This window comes from Cydia amplana, chromosome 12, assembly GCF_948474715.1.
Source record: "Cydia amplana chromosome 12, ilCydAmpl1.1, whole genome shotgun sequence".
Taxonomy (NCBI): domain Eukaryota; kingdom Metazoa; phylum Arthropoda; class Insecta; order Lepidoptera; family Tortricidae; genus Cydia; species Cydia amplana.
The window spans coordinates 3,465,265-3,479,703 of record NC_086080.1 but is presented as its reverse complement, the minus strand read 5'-3'; the positions used below and the strand labels follow the sequence as shown (position 1 = coordinate 3,479,703).

Genomic DNA, 14,439 nt, shown 5'->3' with positions numbered 1-14,439 from the left:
AATATTCTGTTTGTGGAATCTTGTGATGGGTTTTAGTTAAACATTATCCCCTCTAGTGGCGAAGTGGGTGGTGGTGGCGATGGCGAGCGGCGGTAATCGTTTACCATCAAGCGATTTGTCTGCTCGTTTGCCTCCTATATCATAAAAAAAATCACAAGACTTTATGTACTTTAGGTCGATTCAAGACCTAGTGCCAAATTTCCCTAGCCAAATGTCGAGTTTGGCGACCTACATTTGAATTTATCTGATGGCTCTCGAACACACTTAACTGTCCATCGGTAAACCTTATGTCTGTTGTAATAAGGTTTATGAACTTTCAGTTTACAGTGTGGGCGTCTAACCTACAACCTACAATGTCGTAGAGGTCGATTTTAATTGAACAATGTGTAATGGTTTTCAACTGGTTTATTTTATTTTTATTTTATTTTATTTTATTTAAATAGGTACAATAACATAATGCAGGCAAACAACATTGTAACATATTTCTCACATAAGCAACTTATACATTACTTACATTACGATTATAATTGTACACAACATTATCATGGAATAATTATTAAGCTAAATACAAACCTTGACTAAGAAAATCTTCTGTTATTAAAGATAATAAAAGAATATATTATAGTACAATAAATAGTTAACACGATAAAATAATAAGTATTTACTTACAATTTTGGGACAACAAAACATTTTTGCACCTAGGTAAAGAAATGTCTAAAATATCTAAATCAATATCCAAACGATTATATAAACGACACATTCTAAAGATAGGCGCATTATTGGATACATTGTTATTAGGAACCATAGGCAAGGCAAACAATTCTCGATTCCGTGTTCTCTTATTGTAGGCTCTAATGGAGACATAATCCATGAGGTTACTGTCGAGACCACCATGCACAATTTTATGAAGTGTAACTAGATCAACGACGTCGCGTCGGGACGATAGTGATTTTAAATTATATGCTGAAAGTCTATCTGTATATTCGGGAAGCGCTCGGCGTGTTTTATTTTTAGTGGAAAGATATCGTAGAAACTTTGCCTGTATTGATTCCAATCTATCAGAGTGTGTCTTGTTGCCAAACCGACGAGCAGTATTCGAGCGTAGTTCGTACTAACGCGGAGTATAGAACAATTAGGCTGTATGACACTTTGAAAGGTTTAGCAGTTCGCTTGATAAAACCAAGCATGCGATTACATTTCGACAGCATATGTTCATAGTGACAACGGAACGACAATTCACTATCCAATATTACTCCGAGATCTCTAATGGAAGCAACCCTTACTAATCGCTTGCCATTAATATTATACTCGTGATAAATCCAGTTGGTTTTTTTAGTGAATGTAATTGACTGACATTTATCAATATTCAAAAACATGAGGTTAGTGGTGCACCAATCAAATATTAGGTCAATATCTTCCTGGAGAATGAGGCAATCATTTTTAGTATTGATGACTTTAAAGATTTTTATATCATCTGCGTATGCAAGACATTGTGATTTAATCCTATTTAAAAGATCATTCACGAAAAAAACAAATAATAATGGGCCCAGATTAGAGCCCTGCGGCACGCCTGATTCAGCCATAAATGGAATAGTCATAACCATAAATGCTAACGATTTGGGAACGTCGATAGAGATAGAACTCAAACTATTTTGATACTACCTTGACGTTCGTCTTCGTGATTGGCGCGCATGTCATGCACGACTTTCACTTCATATCGCATACACCAATCAGCGTGAGTCTTCAAGGTCGTATCAAAACAAGATCAAAACCGTAAGAAGCTGTTAAAATTCAATATAATCTACAGGAATTAGTATACCTATATTTCGTAGTAGGTAACTCGCAAGCTTTTTAATCTGCAGCGCTTTCAACTTTTAAAAACAATACGTCACACTAATTAAAACTCACAATATAACCGTTCTATTCCTGAGCAAAGTTAGACAACACTGCCAACACTCAAATACCACCTTTATGGCCTAGTTAAAAAGAGTGATGCTAAACGCAGTACAATTAATCTAACACTCTAGTCTTAAGTATAAAAGGGGATATGATAATAGGGATTAACTAACAGTTACGCCCTTTTAGAAATAAGGTGAGTACAGCAACTATGCAGGTGTCCCAATTAGTACGGAGTAGTGTTGGTTAAGACTCAGAAACTTTGAGTCCTCTGTTTTAAGACTTGACTGTTATTTTCAGACTCATATATTAAGTCGAAACTAGAGTTATTTTCATCTTGTTAGATACCGTAAAACGGGGTGAGTAGGCTTCGCGGGGAGAGGTGAGTTATGAATGGGGAGAGTAGGTTTGAGAGGGGGGTGAGAAGGGATTTTAAGGCTACTGCTACAAAAATAATTGTATGAAAACCCCTCTCACCCCAAATACGAAGCACTACGGGGTGAGGTGGATTTTCCTCTTTATCGTCAAAGTTATGAAATGGAACTACCCAAAATAAAATAAAAACTAAAATACAAACGTCCGGGACACTTATTATATACACCATTCAGTTTTCATGTGTAAAAATAAAATGTTATCGAGGTTTGAATTTCAGTTTTGACCCTACTCACCCCATTTTACGGTACCCGAGTTTTTTTATAGAGACGAGTATTTTTCAGAGACTCATTTTTTTACAGATAAAAATGCATTGTTTTCATGGATTAGATATATTTTACAATAACGCTTATTTTATTTTATTTGTTAGCCTATTGTATCCCACTGCTGGGCAAAGGCCTCCCTCTCTTTCTTCCACGCGTCTCGGTCTAGGGAAATATTAGGTCAACCTTTCCGAAAAACGTCAAAGTCATGCCGACAACTCCTTAGAGGTCTGCCGTGACGCTGCATTATTTTCTTTACTGCAAAAAAGTTGTTGTCGGAGTCTTTATTCGGAGGCTCGAACCCTTTTGACTCGCGCTTAAAAAAGACTCAATAAAGGAGTCTACTCAGGATTTAAAAGACTCGAAAGTTTTTAGCGCAGACTCAAACGACTCGATTTCCTAACAACACTAGTAAAGAGCGTGGATTGCTGGCATGTGTCGCGGCCGCGATGCTACATACTGTTAACGCAATGTCATTTATGATATTGTTGTTTTATAGCATTTATGATGATATAGATATTAAACAGTGAACGCATATAAATATTAAACAGTTGTTTAGTTAGTTTGTAACTACTAGAAATAAACCTTGATGCGTAACAACTAGAACTAGGTAAAGTGTCATTCTATGGAACTTGCTAACTATGTAAAAAAACCGCTATATTAAAATTGTCTCTGAATGACTTTTGTTTACATAGTTAGCAAGTTCCATAGAATTACACTTTAGACACTTCGACGGGAGCAGTCACTAAAACATTTATAAGCCGTTAAATAATTTTACAGGGTAATTACATGGCAGCCAGCCCCGAGATTGACCCAAGCGTAAATCTTTACGTTTACGGACTTTACGGTGACGTAAATCTTACGATTAACTGACACGGCCATAAACTTACGCGGAATTTTATGAGCTCCCTAAAGTCCTTGTACGATTACAGTGTTAGCTTAAAGCCACTATGAATATAAGTAAAGTAATATGTTGTATAGAATGATAGGAAGAGACTAGCCCAATGGGAAAGTACCCGCGCCCCCCCCTGACGACTACGTTCGCCCCGCTGAAACGCTTCCCGCTGGGCATAGGCAGCCGTGGCCGATCTGGAAAGCCTTGAACAGATTGCGCTCCCGGGTCGGCCGCAGCAAAGAGAACATGCTGAAGTGGGGCGCTCTAAGCGGCTCAGACACCCAATGCCCATGTGGTACGGCCCCACAAACGATGGAGCACATGATATCCTGTCCAACGTGCCCGCATGCCTGCTCTGAGCAGGACCTCCGTGATGCGACAGACAGAAAGGGCGATAAGTGTCGCTACCTTCTGGTCCCGCACAATCTGAAACCATCGACACGAGAAGAAGAAGATAGAAAGAGACAAAAGAGCAATGGAATTTCTATTTAAAGTTGTACCCCCAACTTGCATTTTGGATTTTTTGTATTATTTCAGAATCACGAGCTCTTTCGATTCTAAGACGAGAAAATAAGGATCCCCAAAGTTTCATACTTTATTTTGTCCGTGTTCTTACGGTCATAGAAGCTTGTGCTTGTGTTACTACGTAGGTACGTGCACACGTCCGTATACGAGAGTTCTCCCTTATACGGTCTGCCCTGGAATACATACATTTTATATTATTGATGCCGGTCTTCTCTACTTTGGCCACCTCTTAGTCCAATTCCAAAATATACACCTCTCTTATGTAGTTTGGTAAATTAGGAAAAGATGAAGCCATAATTTTAAAAAAATCCTTTCAAAGTATGTGGTGATTGCTATAGTTATCGGCCACTACATAAGGCGGTTTGCTTCTTTCTGATTTGTTACGAGAGGTCAATTACTATAGCAGTCACCCTATATGTCTAAATGATATCTACGCTTATGAATGCGTAGATATCATTTAGACTAAAATAAATGATAGGATAGAGTAGTAATAGACCTATATACATTCTTCAGTTATTCTACTTTCATTATGATTCCATTTATATCATTTCTGTTATTAAATTGTAAGCTGGAAATAATTTCAGTCTAATGAAATGGAAATGCCTGACTAAGAACGAGAGGCAAAAACCTTTGAAGACACTTAAGTTTCTCGGTGGAATCGTAATCCAGTATAGATTTTAATTGCGCTTCGATGAGTTTCAGCAATTTATACTATTGAATTGAATATTAAAATTATTTCTTTCTAATACATTACTTCGTAAATTAACCTAAAAACGTTAGAAAGTAATTGAAATTGCAATTGACTTGCATTTACAGCAGCAGTTTCATGCTACACTCGTAGCCGTTACGCGTTTGGTCCGCGATGTAACGCAAGTGACAACGAACAGGCTGCGTAGCCAACGTGATAATCACTTAAGGCTTCGTCACACAGGCGCGTTTTCCGGGCGCAGCGTGAGCGGAAAACGTGTGTGACGAAGCCTTTAAGGGACCCACTGATTACCCGTCCGCCGGACGATATCGGCCTGTCAGTTGTTCGGAACTGTCAACTTTTTGTTATAACTGACAGGCCGATATCGTCCGGCGGACTGTTAATCAGTGGACCCCTTTACGCTCCGTAGCGATCGAAACGCAACTGTCACTGTCGCACTAATATCAAAGAGTGATAGAGAGACACAAAGCGTTTCGTTATCGAAGCGATAGCGATTGTCAGCTTATTGGCTAGGCCGGCAGAACATAGTGTAACTAGGGTTTGCACGCCGGATCCGAAATGTATGGGAAGATCCGCGGATCCGGATCCAGATCCGGATAATTTCATACATTCGGGATCCGGATTGCGGACCCTAAGTGTAACGATAGCGTGACGGACGTACGCGTTTACGTTAAGTCTCATTTTGTATGGGATTTTGAACAGCGCGCCAAGCGGGACGTTTTGGAAACTCAAAATCCCATAGGTTCATCCAAAATGAGACTTAACCTAAACGAGTACCTATGTCACGTCACGCTTACGAATAAAATGTATACTAGGGGTACTGAGAACCCGCCTAGGGCCACTTGTACCCGTCCGTTGTTTTCACTGGACAATTCGGTAACCACATAAAAAATCTGGACGTAGTCGCATACTTAAAGCATGACACGCTAGACCGGGCCGGGGCTAGGCCGGAGCTTCCAGCGCTTCCAGTGCTTCGTTTTCTATGGAAAGCACCACGTGATCACCGATCAGCCGTCATAGAAAATGACATGTCACGGCACGGCCCGGTCTAGCGTGAGTTATGGGTCAAAATCAGAGAGGTGAGCATTTTAGGTTTTGAAATATCTGAGAAATTAAGTTTTCTTTTGAAGAAAATTAACAAGTGGAATATGTTGTGTCATTTGTCATGAACCTTTCATGTGAAGAGGCACGCACACAAATATATATTTTAGAAATTCTACCTGTTAATAAGGAAAATGCCAGGGCCTTAAATCATTTCGGGAACACTTTTAAATATTTTTTTAATAATAATATAACCAACGCCTTTGATAATCACCGTCAAGAAATTATAATTAACCTGTCCCTCTATCGGTAAATGCGGTTATTTTGTATATTTTTATAATAAAAAGACTTATTTTTCAAATTACTCTCTATAGATTTTCAATTAGTGTAAATTTCGTTTCAAATTTTTAATCTATTGTATACATTTGTGCAGTACGTTATCAATTAATAATATAAATACAAATATTGAAAGGTTATTTCAGGTTGTATATGCAAGATTTAACTATAGCATTACTCATTATTGATAAATTTGCCGTTTTTGTGATGTTCCCGAAAATGATGGGAGTGTTCCCAAAATGACAATGAAGTTCCTTAAATGACGTTGGCGTTCCCTAAATGACTGCAACGTCTAGTTTTTGCATATTTTATGCATGAAAATAATATATACATTTACATTATTAAGTATACCTTTATTTGTACTTAAAGAATGAGCAACACGAGTATCAAAAGTTAAACTTAAAATCTAATAATAAACTTTGTAGTTTCAGTTAACAAACATAAGATATTAGGAACAAATAGTAATTGCACACTATCATTAAGATTTCTTGCATCAATGCTTAAAATCAAATATAACAATTGTAGTTTTAAAACAAACAGTCTTTAGAAATTAGAAATATTATAAGCATAATCATATTAATCACAAAATACGAGTATCAAAGTTGGAACTTAAAGTCTAGCAATAACCTACTTTTCAAATATGTCCATATTCTCATCAAAACAATAATAGCTACGACTACCTTTTTTTTGCAATTTCGGGGTGGGTAAAATTTGAACAACTTGTTCACAGGGGACATATGCAACATCATTTTGTTCAAGTTTAAATATCTTTGCTGAGTTCCGCTGACAACGAAGAAAGGTGACCTTTATTTCACCATCTTCATCAACTGAGGTGTCAGCGACTGCGACGTATCTGTATGCATTTTTTTTATTTTCTGTTGGTACATTTACTAGCAAAAATGTCTTTGGACGTATCATGTTTGGGTGGAAGTTCTCCTTATCATTTCCGTACGATGTACCAGCACAATTATCGTCATTCTTTCCGTGAAGTCGATCTGAAACCTTTTGGAGATTCTCATCATCTGAACTGTCTGATCCGTATATGGCGTCGTAAATACTTTTCCTACTCATGTGAAGAGAACTCAGAAACTCATCATTATTTTCTATGTCTAAATCTATCATTTCTAATGGCACTGGACTTTCTTTATCTCTATCTTCGACTGAAAATGCCTGCAGTTTCATTTCTCGCAACAATTTTGAAAACTGATACAGTAGTATGGTGACATCAGAAGCTTTCTGCCAGATAATCTTAGTTACATTCATGATTCCGGGGATTGCATCTATCTTTTCAGGTATTAAGGTTTTGATTGCAACTATTTCATCGTTAGTGACTTCATGGAGTGAAACAGATGTACTGAGTAAACGGACAAAATCTGCAGCTGTATTTACATCGTTTCCTCGTAATACTTCATCATCAGCATTTTTCTTTAGCGTTCCTCCTACACCATCCATTGGACCTTTACCATGACCTGGTTCACTGAATGTCCACGATGAAGCAGTTATTTGCGGAAATTGGTCTATTAAGGTTTTAATCCATAAGTAAATGTTTGTACGGTTTCGATACTGGGATGTGGGTCCATCTGAAAACACGTGAAGGGTAGTTACGTGTGGCCTGACAATATTTTCTGTAACGCTGATTTCAGGTGACCCCATACAGCATGAGCCTGATGATCCAAATTGTCACTCACAGTGGCAAATGAAACAGTTTCTAGAGAGGTATTGTTTCTGGCATAAAAAACCCCAGTGTGGATCGATAATTGACCTTTTGAAGCTCCGAATCTAACCGACTGAATCTCTTTCGCATATTTTGTCATATAATTTTCAGCGAAATCAATTTGAATCATTAGCTCTGTTTCTTTTAAATTATCTTTTAGTTCATTTTTGGCCTTCAAGTTTTCGCTAATTCCATAAACATGTTTTTTCATTGGAGAAATATCCGCAGCTATAGACATTTTTAAATCTTTGACTATGCTTGTAACAGTAACTTTTTTAGTAAGTTTGACGATTTTCTTCTCTCCTTTTATGATTCGGTCTTCTTTTGTTACTTGCCACTGAAAATATTCAATGGTATCTTCATTACTCCCCGATTCCATTTTGATCTCCTTGCATTCATCGCACAAACCAAACATACAATCATAAGAAGTAATGTCACAGCTGTACGCTTTTATACATTCGGATATGGATTTGTGCGGCAGCTCTCCTAGTCGGTTCAATTTGCCCAGTTTGTATTCAAAATTTTCGTGCCTTACACAAAGACAAGTTTCTCGATCCCATTTTGTAGCTTGTACTACCCAATAAGGCTTCTCTCTCAAAAGTGTCGAATAAGATACTCGAATTCCAGTCTCAGCACAAAATTGAGGATGCAATTTTTTTACAGTGACTAGAAGCAACCGCTTTTGTTTATTTCCCTTGAGGCAGTCTTTCTTACCAGGGCACATTCTGCTGATATCATCCCGCTCAAAAAACTTATGAATTTCTCCACGAATCTGATTAGTGATTAAAAATGTTGGATGCTTCCGATTAGATATTAAAATATTGTCATTATTTTTATTTTTGCGTAGAAATTGTTTAGTCATATTATTTAAACGATGTTTTTTGATACGGTTGCCACTGACGCATTTTTGAAAAGCCTCTCGCTGTTTAGAATTTTTGGGTAATTTATCAACGGTGTCTTTTAGTTGGGTTGTCAAAACTTCGCCAAATAATAGACGTTTACGAACTTCAGGAGTAACAGAACATCCTCTTGTTAATTCATCAACTTTGCGAGTAGGCGTATCAGCAATCTTTTGGGATGCTCGTTCTTCGCGTCTTCTGTTTCTCTGTACTTTTTTTCGCAACTGGTCTATAATTCTTTGCATTTTTTGTATTTTATTTTTCTGTTTTTTAACAGTTCTGTAAGCCTGTGCTTTATCTTTTTTAACCTGTTTTCTTCCTGATGTCTTCCTTGACACGCGATTATCGTTTTCTATCTCATTTTCAGAATCTGGCGGGCTGTTAGCTAAAATATTTGCCATCATCTTTTTTTTTTGTCTATACTTTTGAGAATTTTTTCTCCACAACTTTCTTTGTTTCCTCTTCTGTCTTTCAGTCATATCACTAACAGTCTTAACTTTATTTTCAGCCTTCTTTCTTTGGTAATATTCCCTATCTTTCAGTCTCTTCACCTCTCTTTGTTCAGGTGTCATTTTATCTAAAAACTTGCGTTTCCTTGCATTAGCCTTTTCACGATGTTTTTTATAAGCTGTACTGTCCTGTTTTGATCGTTTTTTTGACTTCTTTTTCTCTTCATTTTTATCATTTTCCATGTTACCCGTACTAAATGGTTCCCTAAAACCAAAATTTTGCATAGTTATATGTTTTTAAAAGCATTAGAGCGTCATTTTGCCCGAAAATTGTCATTTCAGGAACGCCCGTATCATTTCGGGAACGCCCGCGTCATTTCGAGAACGCCCGTCATATACGAGAACGTTTCCGAAATGACCGTTCCCGAAATGACTATCCGATGAATATAGTCATATCATGCTTGACGCCGCCATGTTAGATATTGGTTTTTGAGGTTAGGATCAAGTGAGCTGTAATATTTATAAGAATTTAGCAAAAAGTATGCAAATTGTTGAAAAACTAATCACCAAACAGCGTTCCCGTAGTGGCAGGGAATTAAAGTACGCTTCCCACATACGAAATTAAAAGGTACTTACCAACAAAATCAATTATTTTTCTCCGTAAACACGACACACATCTTTTCCTTTGACTAGTGAACTTCACACTGTTGCTCGCTAACGCCACCTAACGCGTTTTGTTTTAATTACATCGACCGATATCCACCGCGTTCACTGAATGATTTAATAAACGTCAGACAGCATTTGAATAGTCAAAATATGAAGAAATTAAACTGTTGTTAATTTAATTTATACGTATATTCGTAACTTAATGATTTTCAAAGCTAATATTAAAAAAATTACAATTTTAAGTCCTAATTGTAAACATTTTTGACTTGTCTCAAGTATGAAACATGGTATAAGGACGCGTTCCCGGAATGACTATTTAGACCTTTTTTCTTCAAAATCGAATAAAATATTATCGTAGAAAAATAAATATGATAAGTGCCTTGTAGTTAATGCGCAGAACCTTCATTTCGAAATAAGTATTTTAGTAATATCACGTTATTTTATTAAGAAAATCTTTGTCAGAAGCATGATTCTCACCTCTCTGATTTTGACCCTTATCCTTTACGCCAGCGGTCGGCAACCCGCGGCCCGCGGGCCGCATGCGGCCCGTGAACCTGTCACTTGCGGCCCGCGAGCCTCCCTAGCTATTTTGTATGTAATATTGACAAACGACAATGTCTGATAAAGTCATAATATTAACAAAGTGCGGCCCGCGTCAACTTCGTTAACTACTATGTGGCACTTGGCTGTTAAAAGGTTGCCGACCGCTGCTTTACGCGGTCCAATGTCCGGGGAAAACGTGTGTTCGATTTTCTATCGCGCAATCTTTATGACAATCGTATCACCATTTACTTTTTTCCTTGCATAACAAAATTAACCCTTTCGACGCCGTGTCAAAAACGAAATTGAAGTGTCAAAACTGAAGTTGAACTTTATGTCTATGCACGTAGGTCGATGTTGCTCTGTGGTCTGTGACAGATTAATCGGTCTTTGGCGTTGAAAGTACGGTGCGGATATATCGATCATTGGCGTCCAAAAGGTTAAAGCGGTTTACTTTTTTTTCTTTTTTTAGGTGTTCTGGACATAGGTACTATCTCATTCAAACTTTTTGAAAATTCCGCTTTTATATACCTACTCAAATCGATTTGCGTCGGCACCCTGTTATAATAATTTTCAAAGCTTAGTTTCTGCACACGTGCACATATTATAATGAGCCATACAACAAAGAAAAACTGTGACGAATACAAAAGCTGCCCTAAAATCGCGAGCTAATGAGACAGCCATTAAACTACATCATTAAAGGCAAAATAAGACCCAAACAGTTTTCACCCTGCATCTGTATAATTATAATTGGGGCTTTGCCTTAGCCGGAGATAGGTCATTAAAAATAAACACAATGCCCGTGGTTAATAATAGAAGCGCCTGGCAAGTTTGTGACTTATACAGGATGAGATATCCTATATAGGCTGTTATACAAAGTCAGTTTTTTTTGTAACGCCAACATTATTAACATACACATTGAATTGTAGTGTAGTGTAGTGTGTGTGTGACGTAATGTCAAGTTTTATACAATTTAAGCATGTCGTTATAAAATCGGACTAAATTAAACTCCGAAGCATACCTACGCATATTTTTCTGTATGTTCAAAGCGAGCGGTGGGCAGTTCGATCAGTGAAAAGAACATTTCGTGCCAGCGAAGACCACTCATCATTTGGCAAGCATGTGAGTTCGGGTAAGTTTCGGACGTTTTTAGGTGGGTTGAGATGATGTTGGTTTTTTTTTTTTCTCAGCTTGTGGATAGGGTACGGATATGATTCAAGTACAGAATTGATAATAATGAAATTCTCTATATGATTAAATTTTATTATCTTTCTAGACGTCATAGTAAGCGTTTAATGACTGTTTAAATATAGGAAACAAAATAAATTTACAGCATTATTTTTTTGCCTGGTGGTGTAAGAACGGACGGGCATATAACTTCGGCCCTATTGCCCGTACCATAGAGTTTACTACTGCAAAATAACCGGTTTTATCCGCTGACTAATACATAGAAGAATTGGCCTAGCAGTAACTCGGGCTATCATATCCGACCCGATTTTTATTTTTTTGCATTTTTTCCGTCCGATCTTACACCATGCGCTCAATATTCAAGAAATTATGGTTGTCAAACTTTTAGATGTGGGGTCAATGAACCCATGTGGGGACCACGTGGGTTCATTGACACCATAAGCGTGGTAGGTTGAAAGAAGGTGATGAAAGAGGACATATGGATAAAATAATATGAAAATGGAGGAATTAATACGACCAAATCTTAATCAACCAAATTTTAATCAGTCTGCTATTATTAAGATAGATTAAGAAAATTTAAAATAAAGAAACTCTCATACATACATGCAACCCTGAACGTTGAAATCAATACACTCATATTTTAGGCAGTTGTATAATTAATTAACTATGTTTAAAATTCGTTTCATAGCACTTAAACCTACTTCTCATTTAAATTTGCGGTTATGTAAAAAAAACACCATTATATATACGTCTGTTAGAGAAATTTAATCAAGCATCGTGGTGACACGTATTAAAGTTTGAGTATCCCTGAGAAAATAAGATCGGATGAATTGCATCCGATCTTTGACCACTTCGAGTAAGACCGGATCTCGGCCTACAGGCATCGTATCAAAATTCCAAATATACAGATTTGTCACAAATTTAATAAAAATAACATACAATTTATAAAAGAAACAAATAATGCTCAAACTTACTAATTATCATTCATTCATTCATTCATTAACAGTTATTCCAAAAAAACTAGCGGAGGGTACACTCAAAAGTGAATACATGGTGTTTAAAGCGGGAAACAAATGCCCAACGTATGTACCTCCCATTCACCTGAACGGTCAGATACTGAAGAGGGTGACGACCTTCAAATACCTAGGGCATTTGGTAACCGAAGATCTGCGCGACGACGCCGACATCGAAAGGGAACGCAGAGCATTAGCGATGAGAGCCAATATGATAGCGCGCAGGTTTCATCGATGTACAGCCCAAGTAAAAATAACTCTGTTTAGAGCGTACTGTACATCGCTGTATACCTGCAGCCTATGGACCAGATATACCCAGCGATCGCTAAATGCTCTGCGGGTCCAGTACAACGATGCATTCAGGGTGCTGTTGCGGCTGCCGCGATACTGCAGCGCGTCCGGGATGTTTGCGGATGCGAGCGTGGACGGTTTCCACGCCACGCTCCGCAAGCGTTGCGCCGCGATGCTTGGTAGGGTACGCGGCAGCCGCCACAGCCTCCTGGACACCGTGGCTAACAGGTGGGACAGCGGCCTTCTGAAGCACTGGTCCTCCATGCACGTTAGCCTCAATAATAAATTTAGTAAATTGTAATATATATTAGGTTTTTATTATAATATTTTATTTGTATGATTTTATTGTAATATTTTATTTGTATAATTTGTTTTAAATTTTAATTTTATTTTAATGTAATTTAGCTGTAACTATGGATTTTATGGTCCGAAATAAATGTTTTTTTTTTTTTTTTTTTTTTTTTTAATATCCGGATGCGAAATAAAAACTCATTTTTTGTACTTTTTTACTTAACGGCACAATGCACGCATCTGGTCTGTCACAGCAACAAGTGCGGACTGAAGAGGGGTGCGGAACAAAATGGCGCATCGCATCACCTTGCCAGAATTAATAAATATCCCCACAATAGGCGGAAATTTGAATCATACGATCTTACCCGATGTCCGATCTTAGTCGAACTCACCTATAGGTAGGTACCTAGTGGTACAACGATACTCGACCCTATGCAGGGACAATGTACCGCCACAGTGAAATATGTAGGTATAATTTATTTGTTGAGTTGTTAATAGATCTAGAGACTTTTGAGCACAGCGGAGTGGCTTTTTCATTTGTAAGTTTTTCAAAAAGCATCCTTAATACAGAAATAGTAGGTAGTGGAATTAATTAATTAAGGAGGAGCTAGTTTTTAATTTCTTTTAGTAATACACTGTATATATCTTGTTTGTAAATAAATGATAAATTAAGGAGGTAGGAAACTAAATCCAGCCCTAAGACGACAACTTCCAGGTTGCTCCAACTTGTATGTTAATTGTCTTACTCCTAAAAACTTGTAGCGTAGACAATATGCCAACGCGGCCTGACTCTGCATGATAGGACTGGCCGCGTAGCCAATCGCTTACGCTCCGTAGCGATCGAAACGCAACTGTCATTATCGCACTAAATATGGAAGAGTGATAGAGAGATACAAAGCGATTCGTTGTCGAAGCGATATTTTTATTAATTGTTAAATTTTTAATTATTTTTCACTAATTTACTTTAGTATTAAGTTTTAGTTAAGTACATTGTTATGTACCCTAACGGGGTTCATGTGAACGCTAGCTGTAAAATGCCCTTTGTAAGACCTTATGTAACACATGATTATAAACGCAATAAATGAATTATGAATTATGAATTAGCGATTGTCAGCTTGGCTAGGCCGGCTGAGCTGTCAACTCGTTTACGCTTGGTGAGCGAAGAGAATAAGACCGCTGGATCACCGCAGATCTCCGATTCGACTCGCACGTCACGCGCCAACTGTCTCGTCACTTTGATGCTGTGTTTGGACGAAAACACCTACTTACTGGTTAATTTTACCTATCCTAA

At 37.6% G+C, this 14,439-nt stretch overlaps 1 protein-coding gene across 1 annotated transcript; it reads right to left on the bottom strand.

Annotated features, from left to right (window-relative positions):
- Nucleotides 1–7,181: 7,181 nt before the first annotated feature.
- LOC134652649 (uncharacterized) lies at nt 7,182–13,121 on the bottom strand. Its single transcript, XM_063507812.1, has 2 exons — nt 12,841–13,121; nt 7,182–9,424 (listed from the first exon to the last, which is right to left on the bottom strand). Exons 1-2 carry the CDS (start codon nt 13,119–13,121, stop codon nt 7,699–7,701), a joined length of 2,007 nt encoding a protein of 668 aa, XP_063363882.1. The 3' UTR covers nt 7,182–7,698.
- Between the last annotated feature and the right edge of the window lie 1,318 nt (nt 13,122–14,439).

Bases quoted from the DNA above. Each gene is read 5' to 3' on its own strand.
- LOC134652649 (XM_063507812.1), bottom strand. From the start codon at position 13,121: ATGGAGGACCAGTGCTTCAGAAGGCCGCTGTCCCACCTGTTAGCCACG. The intron at 9,425-12,840 runs GTACGCTCTAAA...TTTTGGTTTTAG, and splicing joins CAGGTATACAGCGATGTACA to GGAACCATTTAGTACGGGTA.